Genomic DNA, 28000 nt, shown 5'->3' with positions numbered 1-28000 from the left:
CTTCATCAATTATACACGGCAGCCATTGTTCTTTCATTCTAAATATGTCTACAATTTTTTGACTCTTTAATTCAATTCAGCCCCTTCTTCATACAAGAATATAAACTATCGTTTATTGACCAATTTTTCAAAATCACAAAATCGAAATACTAATAATGTTGTTTGCATCAAGGCTTGTAGCATTGATTTGGTTTCTGGGGTTTGCTAATTATGTGGCATCAACTTGTTTGCCTCCTCAAGAATGTAAGTCTCTTATCCACACACAAACACACACACAGACATGATTAATGTAAGTTTTTCCCTTTTTTTTTGGTCATGGTCAATAGTATTTTATAGTATTTCTTGATTGAATTAATATATTTTATAAATGGGGTTAGTGGAAGCATTGTCGGTGGTAGCAAGGAAGCTGGGGAAGAGGGAATGGAATTTTGATGGAGATGTTGATCCATGCACCAATGAGCTCCCATGGTGGGATTCTAGTTTCAAAGATGGAAAGGGAGTAATGTGCAACTTCACCTCCCCTGGAATTTGTCATGTTACTAGGATGTGAGTTACTCTACTCTTACTCCGTGTTGGTTGCCGTTGCCGACGACTATAGTTGTTTTGCTTTAATAGCAACGTTCCGTTAGAAAACTGTTAAAATTCTAATATCTTGTCCCACATCGGTTTGATAACCATCCTACCTCACCTATATAAGTGTGGATGATCCTCTCCCTTGTGAGGCCTTTTAAGGGGTGAGTGGCTCATTTCTAATATGGTATCAGAGTCGGCCCAAGCCGATGATGGGGTTTATTTCTTTATCTTCTCTTGCCTACCCACGTGATGGAAGTCCGATGTGTCATTCCGGCCCACGCGTGAGGGGGCCGTGTTCATTCCGGCCCACACGTGAGGGGGCGTGTTAAAATTCTAATATCTTGTCCCACATCGGCTTGGTGATGATCCTATCAAGCCGATCCTATCTCTTCTAAGGGTGAGTGACCTATTTTTAATATGGTATCAGAGCAGGCCCAAGCCGATGATGGATTTATCTCTTTATCTCTTCTCTTGCCTACCCACGTTATGGAAGTCTGATGTGTCATTCCGGCCCACACGTGAGAGGGCGTGTTAAAAACCACTTAATTTTTAATGAGACGGATGGAATATATACATTGCTCATCACAGATGGAAATCAAAATACCCATATATTGCTACCAAGTACATGATGATTGTTCATATTTTGTTGTTGTTTTACTTGGAGTATATATAATATTTACTAGTACTATAATTTTGAGTATGATTAATATACAAAGCACCCAACACAAATTGCAGCATTTTGAAGAGTGAGAATCTTAATGGATCACTTCCAAAGGAGCTGGTTGGACTCCCCTTCCTACAAGTCTTGTAAGTACTACTCCTTCCGTCCATGATCAAGAGTCACACTTTGATCGGACAAGTGTTTTAAGAAATGTAAAGAAAAGTAGGTTGAAAAAGTTAGTAGAATGTGGGACCCACTTTTTTATATTGGTTTTGTTGCAGCAAGAAATGTGAGTTAGTGAAATGTGAGACCTACGTACTATTTATGGTAAAAATGAAGTGTGACTCTTAACTGGGGACGGACCGAAATGGAAAAGTATGACTCTTAATCGGGACGGAGGGAGTATTTAGAAAAATATGGGTCGAATTGAAATTTACTCTTCTTTCGTGATTTATTTACCGATTTACCCCTGAATATAGCTAACTAATATAACTAACAAATTCTGTTATTCACAGTGACGTTGATCGGAACTACCTCAGTGGCACTCTCCCTCCAGAATGGAGCTCCATGGAATTCCTTCGAAAAATGTAAGCAATTGCTAATCTTCCTCTCCAATTGCGTTTTTTTTTACTACATTTCTGCAATTGATTGGCCATGGATGCTTTCCTAATGCAGCGCTGTTATCGGAAACCGTCTCACCGGTCCAATTCCACCGGAATACGCCAACATCACCGCACTTGAAGAACTGTACCAACTCCTCTTCCTCTTTTCTCATCAATTGCAGTTTCAATTTCTCGAATTGTTGTTTTATTAATGTGTTGTTTACGATTTTGTTGCTACGAAGGGTTTTGGAGGCTAATGAGTTTACTGGAAACATACCTGGGGAATTTGGGGATCTTCCTCGAATGAGAAGATTGTAATGATTTAACTCTATTTTGACTTCGTTATGAAGATATTATTAGCCTTTTAACTGCATTTTCCTCTTGTAGCCAGCTTGCTTCCAACAATTTCACCGGAGAGTTATCCCCAAACCTAGCAAAAATTACCACTTTGGAAGAGTTGTGAGTTTCTTAATTCTCAGCTTCATATGTTATGTAGCCATCATGTGCATTTTCTGCTAGAATTTTAAAATTTACAAGCTTAACTTGGGCTCCTACTTATCTACATTTGCGTGCAGTCGAATTAGTGGCAACAACTTCACAGGAAGCATACCGAATTTTATCCTGAAATGGGGAAACATCACAAGAATGTAAGGCATTTAGTCATTTGATACATTCATTCACCTTTTCAGAATTCTTGAATTTTTTTTTCTTCTATGACTTTAAACTCGAATCAATATCTCAGGGAGATTCAGGGTAGTGGTCTTAGTGGACCGATCCCTTCCAACTTAAGTTCTCTAACCAAGTTAACTGACCTGTGAGTATACTTTTAAGATACGTCAATACGAAAGCAGATTTTTTTATTTTCTATGAGACTCAGTATCTATGTTTGTGATGATTTCACACTGCAGGAGAATCAGTGACCTCAATGGGAATCAATCGGATTTCCCAAATCTTGCTATTTCTACTAGTTGGAAAAAAGTGTGAGTGCAGTATTTGTCTGTTGCTTTATCGGAAAAACAAGTCATTTCTTTTGCGTGACTCTCTGGATCTTTTTGTGCAGGATATTAAGGAAATGCAATATTGTAGGGGAAATACCACCTTTTATTGCACGGCTGGCATTCAACGAGTGTCTGTTAGTACCATGGTTTTTTTTGTGGAACTGTTTGTTTTTCGTCATATAAGCTAAAATATTATTTGCTTTCAGAGAAAGCTGATGGAAATTTTAGTAGTAATTGATGGATATTTTGCTAAAATATTATTCGTATATTTGGCTTCATTCTTTGATGCTCTGTTATCTTATTTGGTAATAGATTGGTAGTGCATTTTGATATTATGATGCAAAGCAAAGTTTCTTTTCCCTTTTAGGAAAATGAGTTATTAGAGTCAAAGAAGGAATGAATTCAGTTGTCTTGTTCTAATTAGTATTAAGCAAGGTTTGGAGTGATTAGTGGTTGAAAACATTGGTAACATTGCTATGTACCAAACTAATGTGAAATCAAATATATAACAACTTTATCTCTTATCATGCTCTGAGTTTTCTTTAAATACCATCATTTCTTGTGCAGAGATCTGAGTTTCAACAAATTAACAGGACAGATTCCTCAAGATCTTGGTGGTCAAAAAGGAGACATGTAAGAGTTTGTTTGACAACTTTCAGCATTTTTTTAGTTCTCTGAATCAAATAGTAATAATGCTTTTATTTTGCTGTCCTGATATTTCATATGGCGCAGTTGTCAATAGGGTCCGTAGTTGGTAATTATATGGCTCAACTCTCCTCACATGATGATTTATGTTTATTTTGAGCATTGGTAGTTCTGAATTTCAAATTTGGTTGAATTGCTAACCGTGAGATGTTTTTTTTCTAGCTACCTGACTGGGAACTTCCTTAACGGGACAGTGCCACAATTGATGGAAGATAAGGGAAACATGTGAGGTTCCCTTTCCATCGTGAACTTAATATTTCCCACTTACCGTAGAAGTGGAATGATAATTGTGAGCTCAAAATCCATATTGCAATGTAGTTAATTGAAAACTTACAATATGGCTGCAGTGACCTATCCTACAACAACTTCACATCTCTAAGTCCGGAACCAAGTTGCACGAAAAACAGCCCGTGAGATTACTGAGTAATGCTTTATGTGTTTACTGTATCCGGATATTCTATACTGACTTATATATTGCCACTCCTTTTCAGAAACTTGTTTGCCAACTCAAATGGAAACACCAAGTGAGTTGCTGATTTTACTTTGATGTATTTTCACTTACACATATCATCTTTTAATATCACTTTCTTTTGGCAGTGGTACTTTCTATTGTGTAAATCCACAGTGCAAGTCAAGTAAGTGACAACTCACTTATAGCTCTTTAAATTTATCAGGTTGAGCTCTTCAGTGACTTTAACCCCACCTGAACAAAAAAAAATGCAACTGGGGACAAATAAACATTCTCGTATTTGATAAATTTGTCACATTTATATCCTAGGTAGTTTGTGTAAAACGACTCTGAATGTGTAAATTAATCAGTATATTCTTATGCGTTGACACGGCTCTTTAAAATGCTGGAGTATTTTCTTATTTGAAGTTTTGAAGAATAATATTCAAAATTCATCATAACATGTGTTATTGTCCTCAGACGATTTCTACTCTTTCTATATAAACTGTGGAAGCAACCAAAGCTATGGTAAATATGAAGCAGATAGCGCTTCTGGAAACTTCTACCAAGGTAAAAACTGGGGATTCAGCAGCACCGGCCGGTTTTGGAATACTGATAAATATGGAAACAGTAATCTTCTCCAACCAGCCAACTTAAGCATTTCCGGCCCGAAATCTAAGCTGTACTCCACAGCACGCCTGTCCCCCCTCTCATTGACTTATTATGGATTTTGTTTGAGAAATGGAAACTACACAGTGAAACTCCACTTTGCGGAGATCATGTTTACTAATGACACAACTTATGCAAGCAATGGAAGGCGTGTTTTTGATATTTATATTCAGGTTCTCATCTAAACATCCCCAACTTTACATATAGATGTGTGAAAGTATTTATTTGCCAAACTCATTCTTGATGATTTTGAAAATATTGTAACTCAGGGAAAACTGGTTGAGAAGGATTTCAACATTGAGAATGCAGCAGGTGGAGTAAATACTCCAATAACAGTGCCTTATCATGCATTTGTCAGTGATCACACCTTGGATATCCGCTTCTATTGGGCTGGAAAAGGAACAACCGTTCTTCCTGAGAGATCCGTATATGGTCCTCTCATTTCAGCCATATCCGTCATTCACGATAGTAAGTTTGATCTGGTTCTAGAGATATAGCACTCCATAAAAAACTATTAACATAAAGTTCCTTTCTTCATGCTTTCGTTGCATTGTTTCGGTTTCACTTTATACTGGAAGTTTTCGATTACATATTTGATGATAACCAATAACGAGATTACGTTTGCATGTCGTCTTACCCTATCCATATATCAATTTGTGCAGCTTATAAGCATGGAAGCAGCATCTTGACATGAGCTAATGATATCAATCAAGGGATGGATGAAATGAAGGATGGAAATTGATGGCAGGATTCTTGGCCAATTAGTATTCCTTTTATCTTTCTTGTATTTAATTAAAGCGAGTACGATTTGGAGGGATTTGAATAAAGGGTTCCACCTCATTAGAGAGAAGAGTACCCAAAATAGAAGTGCATATTTTTAAGCGACGAACCAAAAAGGAAAGAGAGCAAATTTGTATATAATTTATGCAAATTTCAAACATTTTTTTATTAATTCAAAATAAATATAAAATATATTATGAATTGCGTAATCACCCCTCAAACAACCTTATCTTACTGAGTGAATAATGCTGACTTAGTCTCCACAAATAACAAGAACTAGGAATGTGAATTTCACAATAACTGGGTCCATTGTCATTTGTCCAGAAGGAATTAATATTCAATCAAACAAGGAATTTAATTTGCTGACAAAAAAGTAGTACTGTAGTTAGATATTAGTAAGTGAAATATGACCAAGTCCAAGCAAAAGAAAAAAATAAAGACATACCATTATTTTTGAAAATAGTATTTTATCCATTATTGTAGCTAGAGACATTTCTTTTAAACAAAAGATTTTTAAATATTCGGTTTTAGTTAATTAAGTGATTTAATGCACTAGTTAGTTAGGGGATGTGATCATATGATAACCCATATTTATGGTGATAACCTAATAACCTATCATTCTATGGACGAAATATATCATTTTATAGAACAGAATATCATTTTATGGATTAAAAGTATCATTATGCATGCTGAAAAAATATCATTTTATAATATATAAATATTATTTTTAGTAAAAATAATATTTTTTAATCATAAAATGATAGGTTATTAGGTTATCACCGTTGATTATCATTCTAACCCCAGTTAGTTAGTTAGGCAAAAGGATAAATATATAAATCAATACAAATAGACATGTACTAAAACATAAATTCTACTACTACTATATTCATTCAATCGTCATTACTCATTACACGAATATTTTTCATCCACATATATATTACATTTATTATAAATAATAAGTAGTCTCATATTTCATTCACTCATTTCACTCAGGTTTAATTATAAAATTAATATGATACACATTCCATTAATTTTTTTTTTCATGTATATTCTTTTACAATTCTTAAAACTACAATCCCAAATAAAACAATTATATTAATTGTATATGTTGAGTATCAATTAGAGCACTACACGTGGAACCAGACAATCAGAGCATTCCACGGTGAAAGCATACTATACCACATGCAATGCAAGTGACATTGAATCTTACAACTTACAAGACCTCTCGTCAAGGAGAGTCATGCAATGCCTCTTCTTTGCCACTTAGAAATCTCGATTTATTAGTTACTAAAACTTACTACTCCCCCGTTTTGAAGCCGATAGTCAAAGTATATTGGGGTTCAAACCATTTCACATCGGAGAATTAGAGAAGATGCAAGCAATATATAAATGCAACCCTTCACTGTGTCAGTAGGAGGCATTTTGGGAAGAATCCAAAAGTAAAACTATAAGTACTTTGACCAAAGGGACAATATCATACTCATGTAGAGTTCGGGTGTGCGACGTGACAAAGCCATTGTCCTTTACTCTTTATGTTGCTTTAGATTACTATTCCAAGTATTAACTGAATTGAAATAATTTCAATATTGACTACCTATAGTAACTCACATTATTTGTGTACCCCACTCAAAGTCTTGGTCGCATTTTCTAAATATTATTTTTTTAAATTTACATACATTTACAAGAATATAAACCATCGTTTCTTGATCAAATTTTCAAATACTCAAATTCATCATCCATTCTTTACATCAACTTATCTCCCGTTCATACTTCAATTTTTTTTTATTATGAATTTAATTATGTAATTTTTACTTTTTAGGATTTTAATAATGCAATTTTTAATTTTTTAGTAATTTATAATAGTATTTCGGTTATTTTTAATATATTTTAATATTATGGAAATGTTTTTAGTAATTGAAGTATTTAAATTGAACAATAGAATGATAGGATCCTTAATGAATAAATGCATCCATGCGGTTGCAGATGAGCATGGATGTGGATAGAGGTGCCCACGGTTCAGGAACCGACGGTTACGGTTTTAGAAATTGTTGAACCGAACCGCGAGGGTATTTCGCGGTTACGGTTTCGGTTCCGAACCGGCGGTTTTCCGGCGGTTTTTTTACGGTTTTTCACGGTTCCAAGCTGCCGGATTTTTGCAGTTCCGGCTTGATTTCATGGTTTTTCGGCGGTTTTTCGCGGTTCCAGTTTGAAACCGCGCGGAACCGGCGGTTCTGGCACAGTTTCGGTTCAAAAATTTTTGAACCTGAACCGAACCACGGGTTAAAAATCGACGGTTTCGATTTTAACCGCCGGTTCAATAAACCTTGGGCAGATCTAGATGCGGATCCTATTATGAGATGGTAATGGGAATGGAAAATCTTATGAAAATTTTGACTAGCTAGTTAATTGTTAAACAAATTGCAGCATTTTGAAGGCACAGAATCTTAATGGCTCACTCCCCAAGGAGTTGGTTGGACTCCCTTTCCTACAACTCCTGTAAGTATTATTCTTCTTTTTCATAATAATATTATATAGGGGTATTGGCATGTAATATCATGAAACTTTTAAAAAAGCACGGGTTTTCCCAAGAATTTTAAAATTGACAAATAATATCACGAACTTTACCTCCCGTGTTTGTTTTTTCCCACGAATGAAAAAATTCATGTTATTTTAATAGATTGAAGAACAATTTTGTAGGGTGTGCTTCAAGAAAAACTATCTTCAAAAGATTGAAAAATTTGAAGCTCTCAAAATTGTTGTCGAGAAATTACGAAAACAAATTCGTATCATAATATTATTTGTGGGAATTTTTTTCATTGGTGGGAAAAAACAAACCAGGGTAAAAGTTCATGATATTATTTGTCAATTTTAAAGTTTGTAGGAAAAACCCAACTTTTTGAAAGTTTCGTGATATTACATGCCAATATCCTATTATACAATGCAATAGACTAAACTTTTTAACTAATTTCGGTTTGTAAGCTACAAAAAATTTTTTATTACAAACCTAAAACCGTATCGGTCAAAGTGACCGAATTATCGGACGAGGAGTATACCATAGTCCTATTTTGAGCATCCTAATAGGTTTTAGGCCAATAAGGGCCCGATTCTCTCCCCGCGTCATGACAACAAAAAACCAATCGCTCCGTCAGTTTTGGCCATGAATAAAAATAATTAAAAAATACTACTTTAGGATAAAAAATTGCGAAAGCGGGAATTAAATTTACGACGCTACCAGGAAAATTCATTAATTGCATTTAGATAAGTTACATAGATAAAAAAAAATTACATGCATAAATAAAGAAAAAACTATCTCAAGTAAACTCGTTAAAACAAGTGGTCAAATGAAAATGAAGTGAAAATCGCGTTTATATAGGTTTAAAAAAAAAAAAAAAAAATCGAAAATAAGGCTTAGCCGATCGGCCATGGGCGTGCCAAATAGCGGCTAGCCGATCCCAAGCCGCGCCGGCATTACCGAATCGGGCCAAAATTTATGGTGGTATAACATCATTTAATTAAAAAACATAAGATCAGAATTTTTAAAATTAAGAAAAGATCCCTTAATTGAATAGTTTCGCGCGTTACAGTGACCTTTCTCGGAACTACCTCAGTGGAACTCTCCCTCCAGAATGGAGCTCCATGGAATTCCTTCGAAAAATGTAAGCCATTGCTAATCTTCCTCTCCAATTGCGTTTTTTTACTACATTTCCCAAATTGATTGGGCACGGATGCTCTCCTACTGCAGCGCTGTTATCGGGAACCGTCTCACCGGTCCAATTCCACCAGGAATACGCCAACATCTCCGCACTTGAAGAACTGTACCAACACCTCTTCCTCTTTTCTCATCAATTGCAGTTTCAATTTCTCGAATTGTTGTTTTATTGATGTGTTGTTTACGATTTTGTTATCTTCCTCGAATTAGAATATTGTAATGATTTATCTCTATCTTGACTTCCTTATGAAGATATTATTAGTCTCTTTTAACTGCATTCCTTTAATTTGTAGCCAGCTTGCTTCCAACAATTTCACTGGAGAGTTATCCCCAAACCTAGCAAAAATTACCACTTTGGAACAGTTGTAAGTTTCTTAATCATCCCTTGATCTAGGAGTCAATATTTGTTTGTTTTTTTTTTTTTTTTTCAATTTTAATTCTTAATTTTGCTTCATATGTATCTATGATTTGCATGCAGTCGAATTAGTGACAACAGCTTTACGGGAAGCATACCGAGTTTTATCCTGAACTGGAGAAATATCACAAGAATGTAAGGCATTTGGTCATTTAATACATTCATTCACTTTTTTTTCGGAATTCTGTATATTTTTTTCATTGACAATTTTAAACTTGAATCAATATCTCAGAGAGATTCAGGGTAGTGGTCTGAGTGGACCGATCCCTTCCAACCTTACTTCTCTAACCAAGTTAACTGATCTGTGAGTATACTTTTAAGATACATCAATACGAAAGCAGATTTTCCCTTTTCTATGTGAGACTCTATATCTGTGTTTGTGATGATTCCACACTGCAGAAGAATCAGTGACCTCAATGGGAATCAATCAAATTTCCCCAATCTTGCTTATTCTCATAGTTGGGACTATGTGTGAGTGCAGTATTTTTCTGTTTCTTTATCGGAAAATAAGGCATTTCTTTTGTGTGACTCACTTGAACTTATTGTGCAGGATATTAAGGAGTTGCAATATTGTGGGGGAATGAATTTAGAATTTGGTTTAATTGCTGACTCAAGATGTTCATTTTCCAGTTACTTGACTGGGAACTCCCTTAACGGGACGGTGCAACAACGATTGATGAAATCTATAAAAAATATGTGAGGGGTTCCCTTTCTGTCCAGAACTTAATATTTCCCATTTTTCATAACAGTGGAACGATAATTGTGTGCTTAAAATTCATATAGCAATGTAGTTAATTGAAAACCTTCTATTTGGCTGCAGTGACCTATCCTACAACAATTTCACATCTGCAGGTCCAGAACCAATTTGTGCGACAGACTACCCGTGAGATTGCTAAATAATGCTCAGCTTTATGTGTATACTGTGTCCCAGTGTTTCTATACTGACTTAGATATTGCCACTCCTTTTCAGAAACTTGTTTGCCAACTCGAATGGAAACACCAAGTGAGTTGCTGGTTTCTGTTTGATGCATTTTCACTTAAACATCTCATCATTCAATGTAGCATGAATCTTAATATCACATTCTTTTGGCAGTGGTACTTTCTATTGTGTAAATCCAGAATGCAAGTCAAGTAAGTGACAACTCACTTATACATGTAGTTCTTGAAACTTATCAGGTTGAGGTCGTCAATAACTCTAACCCACTTATACCAAGATGTGCAATTAGGGACAAATGAACAGACTTGTATTTGATAAACTGATCACATTTATGTCGAGGCCGCTAAAATTGGGATCTTTTTTAGACCTGCATTAAACAGGAATTTTAGTTATCTTCTCAAGTATTTCCTTTTTCGGTTTTAAGATCTTACACATAGTAGCAAATATAATGCAACCTCAATGAATTAAGGACTTTCAAAGATAGATTGAATTATCTTAGAGCTTCATAGTAATGACCTTAGCCAAGTTAAATCATCTGAGAGAATCATACTGTTAAGGTAGTTTGTGTAAAACTACTAAGTATAAATATATAAATTACTGAGGATATTCCTATGCCTTGCGGCCCTTTAAAATGCCAGTATTTTGTTATTTCAGGTTTTAGAAAAAATATTCGAAATTCAAAACATGTGTTTTTTTCCCTCAGATGATTTCTACTCTTTCTATATAAACTGTGGAAGCCAAGAAAGAGTTGGTAAATATGAACCAGATAACTCTGCTGAAAACTTCTACCGAGGTACAAACTGGGGATTCAGCAGCATAGGCAAGTTCTGGAATAGTAACAAAAATTCTATGTATGGAAAAAGTCCTTTTGCATCAAGCAACTTAAGCATTTCAGGACAGCCAGAATCTAAATTGTACTCCACAGCACGGCTTTCCCCCCTCTCACTGACTTATTATGGATTTTGTTTGAGAAATGGAAACTACACAGTGGATCTCCACTTTGCGGAGATCATGTTTACTAATGACACAACTTACGGAAGCCTTGGAAGGCGTGTTTTTGATATTTATATTCAGGTTCTCATCTAAACATCCCCAACTCTACATAAAGATAATGCAAAAATATTTATTTGCCAAACTCATTCTTGATGATTTTCAAAATATTGCAACTCAGGGAAAACTGGTTGAGAAGGATTTCAACATTGAGAGTGCAGCAGGTGGAGTGAATACTCCAATAACAGTGCCGTATAACGCATCTGTCAGTGATCACACCTTGGAGATCCGCTTCTATTGGGCGGGAAAAGGAACAACTGTTCTTCCTCAGAGATCCGTATATGGTCCTCTCATTTCAGCCATATCTGTTGTTCATGCTAGTAAGTTTGATCTGGTTCTACAGATATAGCACTCCAAAACAAAATATAAAGAAACGAAGTTCTTCTCTTCATGTTCTCATTTTGTTGGTTGCTAGTGAAATTACCAGTTTCACTTTGTACTCGAAGTTTTCAACTATGTCATCTTACCCTATCCTATCATTTTTTCCAGCTTATAAGCCTCGAAGCGGCATCTCGACAGGAGCTAAAGTTGGTATAGCGATGGCAGTTATTTTCACACTCATTTTGCTTGTGGCTATTCTGAGGTGGATGGGCTGTTTGGGGGGAAAACACTCGATGTATCATGGTAATGGGGTTTATGGTGTGCAAATTTAGTCCAACATTTTTCTAATGTGATGTGAATTAATTCTTACACGGAGCTTAGTAGTCGTGTAAACTGCTCTTTGATTTACACGAAGCTTCTTACAGATTTGAAGGGACTTGACCTTCGCACGGGTAAATTTACCCTAAGGCAAATCAGAGCAGCCACAAACAATTTTGATCATGCAAATAAGATTGGCGAAGGTGGATTTGGTCCCGTTTACAAGGTAATGACAATTTAGTATTTTTAAAAGATTTTTTTGCCCCCCCTAAATTCATTCTGCTATGATGTCTGAAGTTTTGTATATTTAAAGGGTGTTCTGTTAGATAAAACCATCATCGCAGTGAAGCAGCTTTCTTCCAAATCAAAGCAAGGTAACCGCGAATTTGTAAATGAAATAGGCATGATTTCCGCCTTACAACATCCTCATCTCGTTAAGCTGTACGGATGCTGCATTGAAGGCAACCAATTGTTGCTTGTCTATGAGTATCTGGAAAACAATAGCCTTGCTCGTGCATTATTTGGTATGTTTATACGACAACTTTATCATTATTACTTGTATCTTTAGGTCATCCATGAACCAGTTTTCCCATGCCATGTTTTGTAAATTTTGTAAATCTCAATTAATCACATTCATCACTCTTAACAGGCGCAGAAGAACACCAATTGCATCTGGATTGGCCAATGAGGCAAAAGATCTGCATCGGGATAGCAAGAGGATTGGCTTACCTCCACGAGGAATCGAGGCTGAAAATCGTCCATCGCGATATCAAGGCTACTAACGTGCTTCTTGATAAAAAACTAGTCCCTAAAATATCTGATTTTGGGCTAGCGAAGCTGGACGAAGAAGACAACACCCACATAAGCACGCGCATTGCTGGAACATTGTAAGCATAAATCAATCTGTACTCATTTTCCCTGTCTCAAATATTCATTGCCAAAACCAAAACCAAAACTTATTCGTTATATGTATGTGATTGCTAGTGGATACATGGCACCCGAATATGCAATGCGAGGGTATTTGACAGATAAAGCCGACGTGTACAGCTTCGGAATTGTTGTTTTGGAAATTGTCAGTGGGAGGAGCAACAGTAGTATCAGGCCTAAGGAGGATAGCTTTTATCTTCTTGACTGGGTATATTTTATGCAAATTTATGTTCTTTAACTTAAGCATGCGTCACACAAACAAACATGGAAAATGTGCATGCATTTCTTCCTTTCAACATTCTACACTAAGATTATTTGACTGAGCTCTTCCAATTCTCACTCAGGCGAAATCCTTGAAGGCGAAAGGAAACCTGTTGGAGCTAGTTGACCGGAGATTAGATTCGAGCATCAACAAGGAAGAGATTACTAGAGCTATCAATGTGGCGCTCATTTGCGCCAATGCTAAAGCTGCAGAAAGGCCGAGTATGTCAGCTGTAGTGAGCATACTCGAGGGGAAAGACAGCGTTCCAAACTTGGTTTCTGAGCCGAGCATCTCAGTTGGTAAGACGAAATCCGATGAAGTAGAAATGTGTGCAGTTGATGGTCACGGTGTCTCCATGGATGGGCCGTGGAGTGGCTCTTCAACTTCGGCCGCTGATCTCTATCCAATTGCCCCTGATACAAGCTATTGGGAGAGGAGAGGTTCTTAGAGGCTATCTTGTTCAACTCAAAGTGCTACTCCTAATGGGGGACGGAGGGAGTATATAAAAGTAGGACCCACATGCCACTAACTTTTTCAACTCACTTTCTATTACATTCTTAAAGGGATATTGGCATCTAATACCACGAAACTTTCAAAAAGTTGGGTTTTTCCCACGAACTTTAAAATTGGCAAATAACCCAACTTTTGAAAGTTCGTGGAAAAAGGAAGCTTGTTGGAGCTAGTCGACCGGAGATTAGAGTCGAGCTTCAACCTGGAAGAGATTGCTCGAGCTATCGATGTGGCGCTCATTTGCGCCAATGCTAAAGCTGCAGAAAGGCCGAGTATGTCAGCTGTAGTGAGCATACTCGAGGGGAAAGACAGCGTTCCAAACTTGGTTTCTGAGATGGTGAGGGTGTTTCAATGGATATGCCGTGGAGTGGTTCTACAACTTCTGCTGGTGATCTCTATCCAGTTGCCTTTGATACAAACTACATGGTGAAAAGAGGTTCTTAGAGGTAAATTTTATTATAGGAGTAGATCTTATTTCAATTAATAGGCAAATATGCATATTCTAGTGAAATTAAAATTAAATCAATCACATTTTATTAATAGAGAATAAAAGAAATGGAAAATATATAAATATAAAAATGGCAAAAAATAAATTTGGAGGAAGAAACACATTTTAAAAAGTAGAAAAAATAAATGGTCGCTCTACCCGCAGCATGCCCGCCAAAATGGAAACAATTATAGATGCTCTAAAACAAAGATTTTGCAAGATATTTTCAATAAAGGAAAAGAATATATTAGCTCGGAATATGAAAAATGGTTTCTCAGCCATTGATTTTATTAACAAAAAACTAATTTATTCACACACACCCCATTACCCCATGCAAATCATTTCCATTCCGAAATCCGAATCTCATATAAACCCTAATTAAATTGGGAGAAAATATGAGTCGGTCTCATTTTTGGACAAGTGAATCCACTAAGGAGCCACACATGGAAAAAAAATATAAACATGATTCCAAAATATAAAAAAAATTCCCCAAAATTTATGACCCTCTCATGAAAACATAAAAAAAAATCTACAGTGAAATATACTACATACCATCTTTATTCCAAACCTTCATTTTCCATAAATAAATTATTCTCACGGAAAGAAAATATTGACACGAAAACTATAGTCGAAACTCGAAACCCTAAATATGGTGACATGCACTATAAAAATGGCACCATTTTTCTCCCCTTCAATCAACCACATTTCTCAACCAAAGCATAAGAAATTTTTTGCAAGATTCCATATGTATAAAATAAAGATTTTGCAAGATATATTCAATAAGGAAAATTGCAAGATTCATTCAATAAGTAAAAATAATATATTAGCTCGGAATATAAAAAATGGCTTCTCAACCATTGATTTTTTTATTTTTTTGGTAAAGACTCAACCATTGATTTTATTTACCCAATAATGACTCATCAATTCGTATGACAAAAACTAATTCATCCACACACCCCATGCAAAAATCATTTCCATTCCGAAATCCGAATCTCATATAAACCCTAATTAAATTGGGAGAAAATATGAGTCGGTGGACAAGTGAATCCACGAAGAAGCCACACATGGAAAAAATATAACGTGAATCTAAATTTATTCATGATCCCAAAATATGAAAACATTTTCCCCAAAATTAATGACCCTCTCATGAAAACATAAAAAAAAAATATACTACATACCATCTTTATTCCAAACCTTCATATTCCATAAACAAATTATTCTCACGGAAAGAAAATATTGACACGAAAACGATAGTCGAAACTCGAAACCCTAAACCCTAAATACGGTGACATGCACTATAAAAATGGCACCATTCTTCCCCCTTCAATCAACCACATTTCTCAACCAAAGCATAAGAATTTATTTGATTTGATTTAGTAATGGAACGTCTAACCATCGTGATGTTCCCGTGGCTCGCCCACGGCCACATCTCGCCCTACCTCGAGCTCGCCAAGCGCCTCTCCCTCCGAAACTTCTCCGTCCACCTCTGCTCCACCGCCGCCAACCTCAGGTCCGTCGAGGGCAGCCTCGGCGCCGCCTCCTCCTCCCTCCGCCTCGTCCCGCTCCGCCTCCCGGAGACCCACCTCGCCGCCGGGCTCCACACCACCAACGGCCTCCCGCCCGACCTCATGCCCCTCCTCAAGCGCACGCTCGACCTCGCCGCCCCCGAGCTCCGCCGCGTCCTGGGCCAGCTCCGCCCCGACCTCCTCGTCTACGACTTCCTCCAGCCGTGGGCCCCGCTCGTGGCGAAGGAGCTCGGGATCCCGGCCGTGGAGTTCATCACCAGCTCCGCCACCATGATGGCCTACCTCTTCCACTTCTTCTCCCTCCCCGAGGCCGAGGCCGCGGAATTCCCCTTCCCGGAGATCCACTACCGGGATTACGAGCTCCCCCACCGCGAGAGCCTCCTCGCGGCCGACGAGAAGGTCAGGAGCGACGCGTTCGACGGGGTCAGCCGCTCAAACGGCGTCGTTCTGATCAAGGGTTTTAGGGAGATTGAGTCAAAGTATAGTGCCTATTTGGAGAAGCTATTGAGGAAAAAAATTGTTGCTGTAGGTGCATTAGTTCAAGAAGCAGTTCCCATAGATCATGAATTGATTAAATGGCTAGACAATAAGGAGAAGAGTTCCACTATATTTGTTTCATTTGGGAGTGAGTATTTTCTCACAAGAGAAGACATGATGGAGCTTGCTCATGGCTTGGAGCTTTCCATGTTAAACTTCATATGGGTGGTGAGGTTTCCCAAAAGGGAGGATGGTAACAAGATTGTTCTAGAAGATTCCTTGCCACTAGGGTTTCTTGAGAGGGTGGAGGGGAGGGGCCTGGTGGTGGAGGGGTGGGCCCCACAGGCTCAGATTCTAGGGCATGAGAGTGTTGGGGGTTTTGTGAGCCACTGTGGGATAAGCTCAATGATGGAGAGCATGAAGTTTGGTGTGCCTATCATAGCTATGCCTATGCATCTTGACCAGCCCCTCAATGCCAGGCTGGTGGGGCTGATCGGCGTGGGCGTGGAGGTCGTCCGGGACGCGCGCGGGAGGCTCGAGAGGGGGGCCGTGGCACGGGTCGTACGCGGCGCTGTGGCGGACGAGGGCCTCAGGAGGAGCTCTGGCAGCATGAGTGAGGTGATCCGGCTCAAGGGCGATGAGGAGATCGATGAAGTCGTGGAAGCTTTTCTCGAGCTTTGCAATAACAACAACGACAACGACAACCACCTCCAATCCAATGGCTACCATTGAACTATATTTATTGGTCTTTGATTTCTTGTTAGTTTATTAACTACTAGTACTAGTTTCTTTTTTAGTTTATTAACTGCAGAAAATTGTGTTCCATTTAATTATTACTTATGATTAAGACAGCTTTTTTTTTTGGATATTGATGAAATGGTACATTTGTCGTTAGGGTTTTTTTTGTAACACACATAAAAAGTGTATGACTTTAATTGAACTGAGGGTAAAAAAAATTAAAAGGTCGATTCTTTCAAATGTACTATTTTGCCAAAAATCCATCAAGAATGATTCAATACCGTGAAAATTTAACTCTTTATGTTAATGAATAATGAATTAAATATTCTTAAAGTTTCGCATTACTTAATTACAATTACAATTCGGATGAGGAACAAGTTTCCGAAGTGTAAAAAATGGTGGAAATCTTGAGTTCATAGCCTTGCAAAATTTTCAAATTTGATTTTTACTTTGGCAACTAATTTGGAAGAGGTGATTTGCAGATGATGAATATCAGCTCATAATCGTCGTTCCTCAACAACATCAAAGCCGGCTCTGGATATTTACCATCACTTTCATAGTTCATGTAAAATATCATACTTAGTTTTATATAAATCATACAAAGAGTTTCACTTTTGGGGCAGTGGTAGAAGATCGTCGTCAGCTTTTGAAAGAGGTCTCTGGATCGATCCTCTATGAGGTTTGTAAGACGATCAGCGAATTAGGTTGCCCACATGCTTGCTCGGGCATCGGATTTCATAGCTGAGAGCAAGTATTGGTTGAATTGCATTCCAATTTTTATTCACGATGTAATGGTTATGGATTTGGTTGAATAATATATGACATTTGGTGTAAAAAAAAAATCATACAAAATATCATTTGGGTGTTTCATACATTACGCCGTTAACATTTTGCCTATGCAGAGTACAAAATGTTTCATCATTATTTCATTATGATACAACATCAATAAATTTAGGTCGCTAGACTGAAAAAGTATTTAATATTGAAAAATAACAGTCTAAAACTCTAAATTGAAGAAAATAAAATAATGACGTAGCTAAGCCTGCCATTAGTCCATTACTTCTTCAAATAATATTAATTACAAAAATATCAAGTATGGTCATTAGTTTTTACGCCAAAAATTACAATAATTTATTTTAATTACATGATGCACTTCAGAGTTATATTTCTCATCATATTGAGTTTAAGTTTGGATTATATCGAATTCTTAAAAGAAAGATTTTGGTAAATATTTTATTTATTTTCCGACAATGAATTAAGAAACATTTGGTAAATATTTAATTTATTTTCCGACAATGAATTAAGAAAGATTCGGTAAAATCCAAACTCAAATTAAATAAAATGAGAAATACGACTCTGAAATGCTTCATGTAATTTTAAAAAGATAAAATTATTGTGACTTTTTTCAACAAAAAAGTCATAACAATTTATGCTTTAATATTTGACAAATCTTTGTTTGAATGATTCATTGTCGGAAAATAAATTTAATATTACCCAATTCATTCTTTTAAGGACTCAATATTTCCCAAATCTTTCTTTTAAAAATTCAATATTTGTCAAAATCTTTCTTTTATGGTTCTTATTCTAATATGTAGAATATTATTTTCAAAATTTTTATTTAAGAATGTATTACGAGTACAATTAATAATAGTACTATAGGTAGAATTGTTAATTTTATTACATAACTAATTCAAATTAAAATCTTTCTCATGAGCACCATCAACATCAAGACTTGAGAAAGATTAAATAATTCTACTAGGAGTCGTTTGATTTGCAAGATTTTATTCATGATTGAATATATATGTATGTTAGGTTCATAAAACTAAATCACACGATTTAATCTTGGATGAATAGTCTTATAATTAGTCATAGTCACTCCATTCAACTAAAGTAATACCACAACTTAATCCCATGTGGATAATAATAGTATGATAATATGATAATGAGTCGTGACACCGAACGATAGTAGTATTGAATATCATGCTATATAAAATATCACAAATTATATAAGAAAACAATTAATTAGTAGTATAATCTAATTAATTAAGCCAAATTGTAAATTCAAACCCATTAATTAAGCCTATTAAGCCAAATAATAAATAAAACTAAATAAATTAACTTAAGTTAATTAAATTAGGTAATCTGATCAAATTAGGTAATCTGTTCAAATGAATTAAACTCGGCCCATTAAAAGTTCCTTTCACTCACTTATAAAAAGAGACCACGTTGATATCCTAACCTATTCATTTTGACTTAAAAATTGACATCTTCCTCGCAATTTTTCTCACTTCACGGTTAGTCCATCTCTCTCCTTACACATTTATTCTCTAAAAAACATGGAGAATTTGGATTTAAACGCAATATTCTATAAAAATATGCGTGTATATATAGGGATTCAAATTTCAAAGCAAAAGTTTCAAAGCACGTTTAACATATGTCTTTATTCTCAAAAAACATGGAGAATTTGGATTTAAACGCATTATTCAATAAAAATATGCGTGTATATATAGGGATTCAAATTTCTATGCAAAAGTTTCAAAGCACGTTTAACATATGTCTTTATTTTAATTATAAAATATTAGGAGTACTATCAATTGTTTATGTCTTTGTTTAGTTGTTACATATCATTAGTTAGTTTACGTCTTTGTTTAGATGTTAGACGCTAGTTTTTAATTTAATTTCAATATTTTCTTAATTTCAACAACTTTTGTGAGTTATAGATGATACTTAAGTGAAATGGTGGATATTTAATTGCTTCATTATAAATTTTGGTAGAAAAATTACAAACTATGCAATCTATTTTGTTATGATTTACAGATCATACAATTTGTTTTGTTATGATTTACAAATTACACAAATTAGAAGACACTCTAATCTTGGATAATTTGTTTATTATAATACTACGATTCTTTGCCCTTGTATTAAAAATCCTTGATCAGATCATATAAAATGACAAATTATTTGTTGCTAATTTTGAGAATTATATATATGCTTTTCTCAATTTTGGAAACACTATATATTCAATCTATATATGGCATTAAAATATTAATTTATGCATGTTCCAAATCTCTCTCTATATTACTAGTATTTATTTTAGAAGCCTCATTTGATTTACCTTCCTTAATAGTTAATAGTATAAGATACTTCAATCTTTCGTTCAATTTATCTCCTTTAGATTCAAATCAGTTCATTATATGTAGCTAAATCAAATTACTACAATCAATTGCAGCTTTTCACCAAGAATTTCTCCCTCATGGATGATTACGCAAATTTGGTATATATGCATCTTCAATTTCTTCTTTTATTTTCTATTTATTGCATATTTTACTAATTTTCTTACTCTTGAAATTGCAGCGTTGTGTTCTAAAAGTTGATCCTCGATGCTACTCGTGCAAGAGACACACCATGGAAATCCTAGGTTCCGTCGTTGGTAATGAATTTTTTATGTACCATGTGACTAATAGTATCTTCCAATTTTTGAAGAAATCCATCTCACGATAATTATTTGCAAGGAACATACAATATCACGTTGGATGCTGAGAGAAGGGAGGCGACAATCGTGGGGCAAGTCGACCCGAATTATTGCCTCAGAGCCATAACGAGATGCTATGGACACGCGGAACCCGTGTGGGCAAATCTCAGCCATCCAAGAGCTCATCAAGGCGAATCTTACGGCTATGGTGGCTACAGAGATTCCTATCGCTCACTCGACTATCCAACTCGCTCACTCGACTATCCAACTCGGATGATTCGTGATTATTCTTACACTCCAAACAACATCAACTATGACTACGAATATGATCGTAGACTACGTGACCGGTCCTTATGGTTTTAGATACCATCCCTTGCTAAACTTTAATAACTATTTCTTCAATTTAGATTGCCATATTTTGTGATAGTTTAGTTATCTCATCACTGAAACTATTTAATTATATAATTATGTAGACTATAAATGTTTTTTGCACCTTAGCCCAATATTTCCTATCTCGTTTTATTTTGGTTTTAATTATTTTTCCCTTTGTGCTGTTGCTGTGATTCTGAGCATTTAAGAGTTGTTCTTAAATTGTTAGTTCTTATTTGATTTTATTGTGATTTTTTTAGCATGTAATTTATTTTTTTTAATATAACATCTTCTTCTTTTCATTCTTCATTTACTTGCCAAGTCATAATTTTCTAAATCAACTCAGTTAAGAAAATTTTTGTTGTTTTGTTCCGCATTTAGAAAAAGTACAAACATATTTAGGGTTTAGGGTTTAGGATATATTTGTAATCAGTTAAGTACTAATAATAACTAGTTTCTTTTTAAGTTATTAATAACTACAGAAAATTGAAGAAAATAAATTAAAAGGTCGATTCGTTCAATAATATTTTGCCATCGAGAATGATTCAATACCGTTAAAATTTAACTTTTTTATCTTCATAAATAATTATTTAAAAATTCAAAAAGTTTCGCATTACTTAATTACAATTACAATTCGAATGATGAACAAGTTTCGAAAGTGTAAAAATTGGTGGAATCTTGAGTTCGTAGCCGAGCAAAATTTTCAAATTTGATTTGCATACGATTTTCAGTAGCTCATGATCGTCGTTCCTCAACAACATCGAAGCCCGATGGATTTTTTAGAAGCATCACTCGAGTTTAGAAATTGACCTGCCGTGCGAAATACATCTATTTTAGAAAAAGGTGATATTTACTATCACTTTCATAGGTCATGTAAAATATCACAATTCACTCAAAATTAATGATTTTAGACACTAATTAGTTCAATTATATGTCGTTCGGTTGTCATGATTCATTATCGTATGATTATCCATCTAGGATTAAATTATGAGATTGTTTTAGTTGAACGTAGTTGACTTTAACTCATTATTTTATGATTATCTATCTAAGAGAGTGAATAATGAGGACTTAGTCTCCACACTTTAGTGATAACGATAACAATAATTAATTAATTAGGAATGTGATGTCACATTTATGATATGACATAAATTAACCTGGTCCATTGTCCAGAAGGAATTAATATTCAAGGAAACAAGGAATTAAATTTTCTGATTAAGTTGTTAGAACTTAGTAAGTGAAATATGATCAAGTCCAAGCAAAATTTTTTAAAAAGTAAAGACGTATTATTTTTAAAAATAATATTTTATCCATTATTACAGAGATATTTCTTTTAAATATTTTTTTAAGAATTCAATTTAGTAAATTAAGTAATTTTGAAAAAAATTGTATTTAATGAATTAATAGAGAGACAAATATATAAAAAAATACAAATAGTAATGGCGTGTACTAAAACATAAATATATAATTTCCTGTTTCTATAAATACACTTATTAATCTGTCATTAAACTTATATTTTTTATCTACATATATATTACATTTATTATAATAAATCGAGAGAGACTAATTTTGGTGTACGATTAGTATAATCTCATACAATGGAGATTCATGCCATCCTCGTATTAGTATATGAGGGGCTTGATTTCCAAGATTTTATTGCTCCTCTTTAGTGATGATATTCTCATTAATTTCAAGCAATTAAACACAATTATTTTTTCAACCGATATCCAATATTCCAAAGGAATCTCACCGAACTTTAATAAATGGAGTAACTTTATTAAAGTCAAGTAAATCTTTTTCTTTTTAATTACCTAGGTCAAGAAATTACCCAGTTAATGTTTTTAACAATAGAAATGACTCGATGTTAGTATTTTTTAAAATAAAAAAATGACTCAATTAATATAAAAATTGAGTGAATAATAGACAGAATGAAGCTAGTGGGTGTAAGATAATGATGAAAATAATGGATACAGAATATTACAAAAAGTAATAACTTCACTGCCACATCAGCGGTCACCCACAAATTGATGCAAATATATTCATAATGAATAATAAATCTTTCTCTGACAATATATTCATGCAAATAATTAGATTTAATTTATCTGATTGAGAATTTGGTGCTAAAATAAAAATCAAATTTGCTTCCTAAAATGGTGTGAAGAATTGAAATTATGTAAATTTTCTAATTTCAGTAGTTTGTTATAATTTTACATGAGATATCAAATTCCAATAGCAATTACTAGTATAATTATTCTGCAAAACAAATATGCGCGAGAATTAGACTATATAACTAAATTAACTTAAGTTAATTAAATTAGATTAATCCTATGAAGTAGTAAAAGTAGTGTAATATTCAGTGGGAGTATGGGACAATAGTACATGCATGCATGATGCATCAATAAGTAAAGAAACCAAGGAATTTAATTAGCTTGCTGATAGAAAAGGTATTTAAATTTTGAAAAATAACACAGTACAAATTGAAGAAAATTAAAATAATGAGGTGTAGCTAAGCCTCCACTATCTTCTTCAAATAATACTAACAATTATAAAAATATCAAATATGGTCATTAGTTTTTGTGTAAATAAAATAAATTAAATATGTACCAAAAATTCTCATCATGTTGAGTTTGAGTTTTGATTTTATTGAATCTTTATTCATTGTAATAAAATAAATTAAATATGTTACAAATCTTTCTTTTAAGGATTCAATAAAATCTAAACTCGATTCAATAAGATGAGAAATACAACTCCAAGTGTGTAAATGTATTAAATTAAACTATTGTGAATTTTCTCCACAAAAAATCACAATAATTTATGGTTCATTATTTGCCAAATCTTTCTTTTGAGGATTCATTGTCCGTAAATAAATTAAATTTTACCAAAATTTTCTTTTATTGATTCAATATTTGCCAAATCTTTCTTTTGAGGAATCAATATTTGCGAAATCTTTCATTTTATGGTTCTTATTCAAATCTGTAGGGTATTATTTTCAAAATTTTAGTTCAGAATTGTTTTTCTTCAAAATCATGATCTTAAACGAAAGTTAGGTAGTATTGTTCATTTTCATTTAGTTACGTAACTAATCCAAATTATAATCCTTCTCATGGGCACCATCAACATCAAGATTTGAGAAAGATTAAATTATATCTCATGATTAAATATGTATTATGTGTGATTTATAAGATTGAATCTTACAATTAAATCATAGATGAATGGTCTAATGATAATTAATACTAGTCATCCCATTCAACTACAATAATTCCACAACTTAATCCAAGATGGTTAATCATATGGTAATGAGTCATGCCAACTAGTATTGAATATCATGTAAATCATGCTATATATAATACAGTATAAAAAATTATTGTATGAGAAAATATATAATTAATTAAGCCAAATATTAAATTCAAACCCATTAATTAAATTAATTAAGCCTTTAAGCCAAATAGTAAATAAAACTAAGTAAATTAAATTAAGTTAAGTTAAGTAAATTAGGTCATGATCTGATCAAATTAATTAAGCTCGGCCCATTAAAAATTCATTTCACCTACTTATAAAAGAGTCTCTCCTATTCATTTCGAGTTATATCCTCTCCTATTCATTTTGTCCTAAAACCTCTGCACTTCTAAGTTTTAACGGTAAGTCTTCCTTTCATATTTCTTCCCTAAAAACATGGAGAATTTGGATTTAAATGTATAGAGAAATGTTATGTGAATACTAGTTTTTAATCTTAAATTTTCTTAATTTCAACTTTTGTGATTTATAGATGATTAACTGAAATCGTCGATAGAATTTAATTGCTTCATTATAAATTCTGCTAGAAAAATTACAATAAATGACACAATTTGTTTTAATTGTTATGAATTTCAAATTACAAATTAGAAGACACGAATTATTCATTGTTAAGTTTGAGAAAGATACTTTTCTCCATTTTGGAAACAGTATCCAACTCTATATATGTCCTAAATATTAATTTATGCATGTTCCAAATCTCTCTCTATATATTTTATTCTTTTAGAAGTCTCATTTAATTTACCTTCCTTAATAGTATATGATACTTCAATTTTTCGCTCAATTTATCTCCCTTCGATTTAAATCAGTTCATTATATGTAGCTAAATCAAATTACTACAATCAATTGCAGCATTTCACCAAGAATTTTCCCCTCATGGATGATTACGCAACTTTGGTAAATTTATTCTCAATTTCTTCTATTATTTCCCATTTATTGCATATTTTACTAATGTTCATGCTCTTGAAATTGCAGCGCTGTGTTCTAAAAGTGCACCCTCGATGCGACCCATGCACGAGACACACCATGGACATACTAGGCTCAATCACTGGTAATGAACTTTTTATGTACTCCCTCTGTCCCAATAAATATGAAACGTTTGCTTTTCGGCACAGGATTTTATATAGTGTTCTTTTGTGAGTTAAAGAAGAGATAAAGTTATTTCTATTTTAAGAAACGTTTCATTTTTAATGGGATAAAACAAAAAGGAAAACGTTTCATTTCTAATGGGACAGAGAGAGTATATGATTAATATAGTATCTAACAATTTTGAAGAAATCCATCTCACGATAATTATTTGCAAGGAACCTACGATATCACAATGGATGCTGAGAAGAGTCAGGCAACGATCGTGGGGCAAGTCGACCCGAATTATTGCCTCGAGGCCATAACGAGATGCAATGGACATGCGGAAGTCGTGTTGGCAAATCTCCGTCATCCAAGAGCCCGAGTCCAATCTTACGACTATGGTGGCTACCGAGATTCCTATCACCCACTCGACTATCCAACTCGGGCGCTTCCCGATTATTCCTACACTCCAAACAACATCAACTACGACTATAATTACGAGCGTAGACGGCGTACTGACCCTTATGGTGTTGATACCATGCCTTACTACAATGAGGAATCTATGAATTTCTGCAACATAATGTGATAAACTATTTTCTTCTCCAATTTAGATTGCTATATTTTGTGATAGTTCAGTTTTCTCATCACTGAAACTATTTTTTTGTCTATCATTATGTGGGCTATACATTTTTTTCATAGCCCAACATTTCCTAATTATGTTCTATTTTGGGTTTTATTATTTGGACCTTTTGTATCCGAATCTTTTGGCTGGTATTAGGGCACTCCCAATGGAGTTGTTATTAAATTGTTAGTTTAAATTTGTTTTGATGGTGAGGTTTTATCATGTGATTTCATTTATTTTTAAATATAACCTCTACTTATTATTCATTGTTCATTTACTATGCCATGTCATAATTTTCTGAATTAACTCAGTTAAAAGAATTTCTGTTGTTTTGTACTGCATTTAGAAAAATATTTCAGTATGTTTGTACTTAATAGACATATCACATACAAACTATTGGGAGAAGCCATTGGTGCACATAATTTTAATAGCTTATTTATGTATTGTTTCTAACTTGTTTTTTAATTATAGTATTTTTTTAATTAAATTCAAATCATGCAAAATTTTACTCCCTCCATTCCAGATAATTCTATTTTATTTTATATTTATATATTAATTTTAACGTATATAACAAGAAAAGAAATATAAATAGATGTACAAATAATGAAAATAAATTTAAATAACTAATTTCTTAAATTTAAGTGGTTTTGGATGCTTATATATACTTTTTGTTATGACTTGTATTAATATCAATAGTAAAGATAATTGTGTGAGTCATGATAGAAATGTCACATTAATCATAATTCCTAGATAAAAGTAATTGGGTCCACTGTCTTGAAGTTATTAATATTCAATGGGACAATAGTACATGCATGCATTAATCAATTATAGGTAACGTAAATGGATTTAAATTGCTGACAGAAAAAAGTATTTATAAAGTGCAAAATGACTCAGTCCACAAAACAGAAAAATATTATAGTGACGTAGCTAAGCCTATACCATTAGTCCATTACTTTTTCAAAAATAATTGATTTAAAGCTTTGCATACATAATTACATGATGCGCTTAATATAATTTGTTGAATTTAAATAATTACTATATTAGATGAGTCGGGTGCGTTAAAATGACAACACCTCTTAAATTAATACCATACTACCATTTCTAGTCAATCATTTGTACACGCAGATGAATAATCAGTTGCCATGTTGCAATCATAAAAAATACTCAAGGGTAAATTTTCTCGGCCAGCAATATCTAATACACTAGACAGCAATTTACGGTAATTTTTTCTCGACCAGCAGTGTCCAATACGCTAGACAGCAATATAGATTGTTGTGTAGCCTTTATACTATTGCTGTGTAGTGTTTATAATATTGCTGAATACGTGGTCTCACGATGTCATTTTAAGAGGTATTGTCATTTTAACACAAACCTTAGATGATATATTTAGTTTGTTCCTAATAAATAGTTAAATAGAAGAACGGATTGAATTTTGATTTATATATATATTATAAAATTATAGGCTAATTAAAACAACTTTTTAAACATTAGAATTAAAATAAATAATTCTAATCGTATTTAGAGTATTAGTCAGAGGAACTATTTGAGAATACATTCAAATATCTAAGCTTATCTGATAATGATTAACATAGCTTTCGTTGCTGTCGCTTTTAAGTATTCAAATTGCATTTAACTCTCTTAAATGTTTTCAAAAATGGCTTGCTCTGAAATGTACACTAAGCCATGTCAAAGTCTTGGTCCCATTTTATTATTATTTTAAAATTTACACACATTCATTTCAAAATATATATAAACAATCATCTCTTGAAATGCATATACATATACATTGTTCATATCGTTTCTTGATCAAATTATCAAATTTACAAAATCTTACAAAGTGATGTTGTTGGCATCAAGGCTTATAGCATTGATTTGGTTTCTGGGGTTTGCTAATTATGTGGCATCATCTTGTTTGCCTCCTCAAGAATGTAAGTACTACTATGATTAATAAGTGCTCTAGTTAATTACTCTTTCTGCTTTTTTTAATCATGATCAATATTTTTTGTTTCAATTTCTTGTGTAAATTTTTTTGACATTTTGTTTTTCAAAATGGGGTTAGTACAAGCTT

At 33.9% G+C, this 28000-nt stretch overlaps 2 protein-coding genes across 2 annotated transcripts; both read left to right on the top strand.

The window, feature by feature from the left end:
• Positions 1-2: 2 nt before the first annotated feature.
• On the top strand, positions 3-13835 carry LOC125205618 (probable leucine-rich repeat receptor-like serine/threonine-protein kinase At3g14840). The gene is made up of 24 exons (XM_048104664.1): positions 3-243; positions 378-546; positions 1309-1380; positions 1750-1821; positions 1910-1981; positions 2079-2150; positions 2224-2295; positions 2412-2483; positions 2579-2650; positions 2745-2816; positions 2897-2968; positions 3402-3467; positions 3702-3764; positions 3887-3949; positions 4031-4063; positions 4137-4174; positions 11201-11571; positions 11669-11867; positions 12037-12171; positions 12294-12412; positions 12500-12710; positions 12836-13073; positions 13171-13321; positions 13458-13835. The coding sequence occupies exons 1-24, from the start codon at positions 156-158 to the stop codon at positions 13821-13823; spliced, it is 2958 nt and encodes a 985-aa protein (XP_047960621.1). The 5' UTR covers positions 3-155; the 3' UTR covers positions 13824-13835.
• A 1916-nt stretch (positions 13836-15751) lies between these two features.
• Positions 15752-17107, top strand: LOC125207063 (beta-D-glucosyl crocetin beta-1,6-glucosyltransferase-like). The gene has a single exon (XM_048106266.1). It carries the CDS (start codon positions 15752-15754, stop codon positions 17105-17107), a length of 1356 nt encoding a protein of 451 aa, XP_047962223.1.
• The last annotated feature ends 10893 nt before the right edge of the window (positions 17108-28000 follow it).

The sequence above is a fragment of the Salvia hispanica genome, chromosome 2 (assembly GCF_023119035.1).
Source record: "Salvia hispanica cultivar TCC Black 2014 chromosome 2, UniMelb_Shisp_WGS_1.0, whole genome shotgun sequence".
In the NCBI taxonomy this organism is placed as follows: domain Eukaryota; kingdom Viridiplantae; phylum Streptophyta; class Magnoliopsida; order Lamiales; family Lamiaceae; genus Salvia; species Salvia hispanica.
The sequence above is the reverse complement of the archived record's forward strand: the minus strand, read 5'-3'. Positions and strand labels throughout refer to the sequence as shown.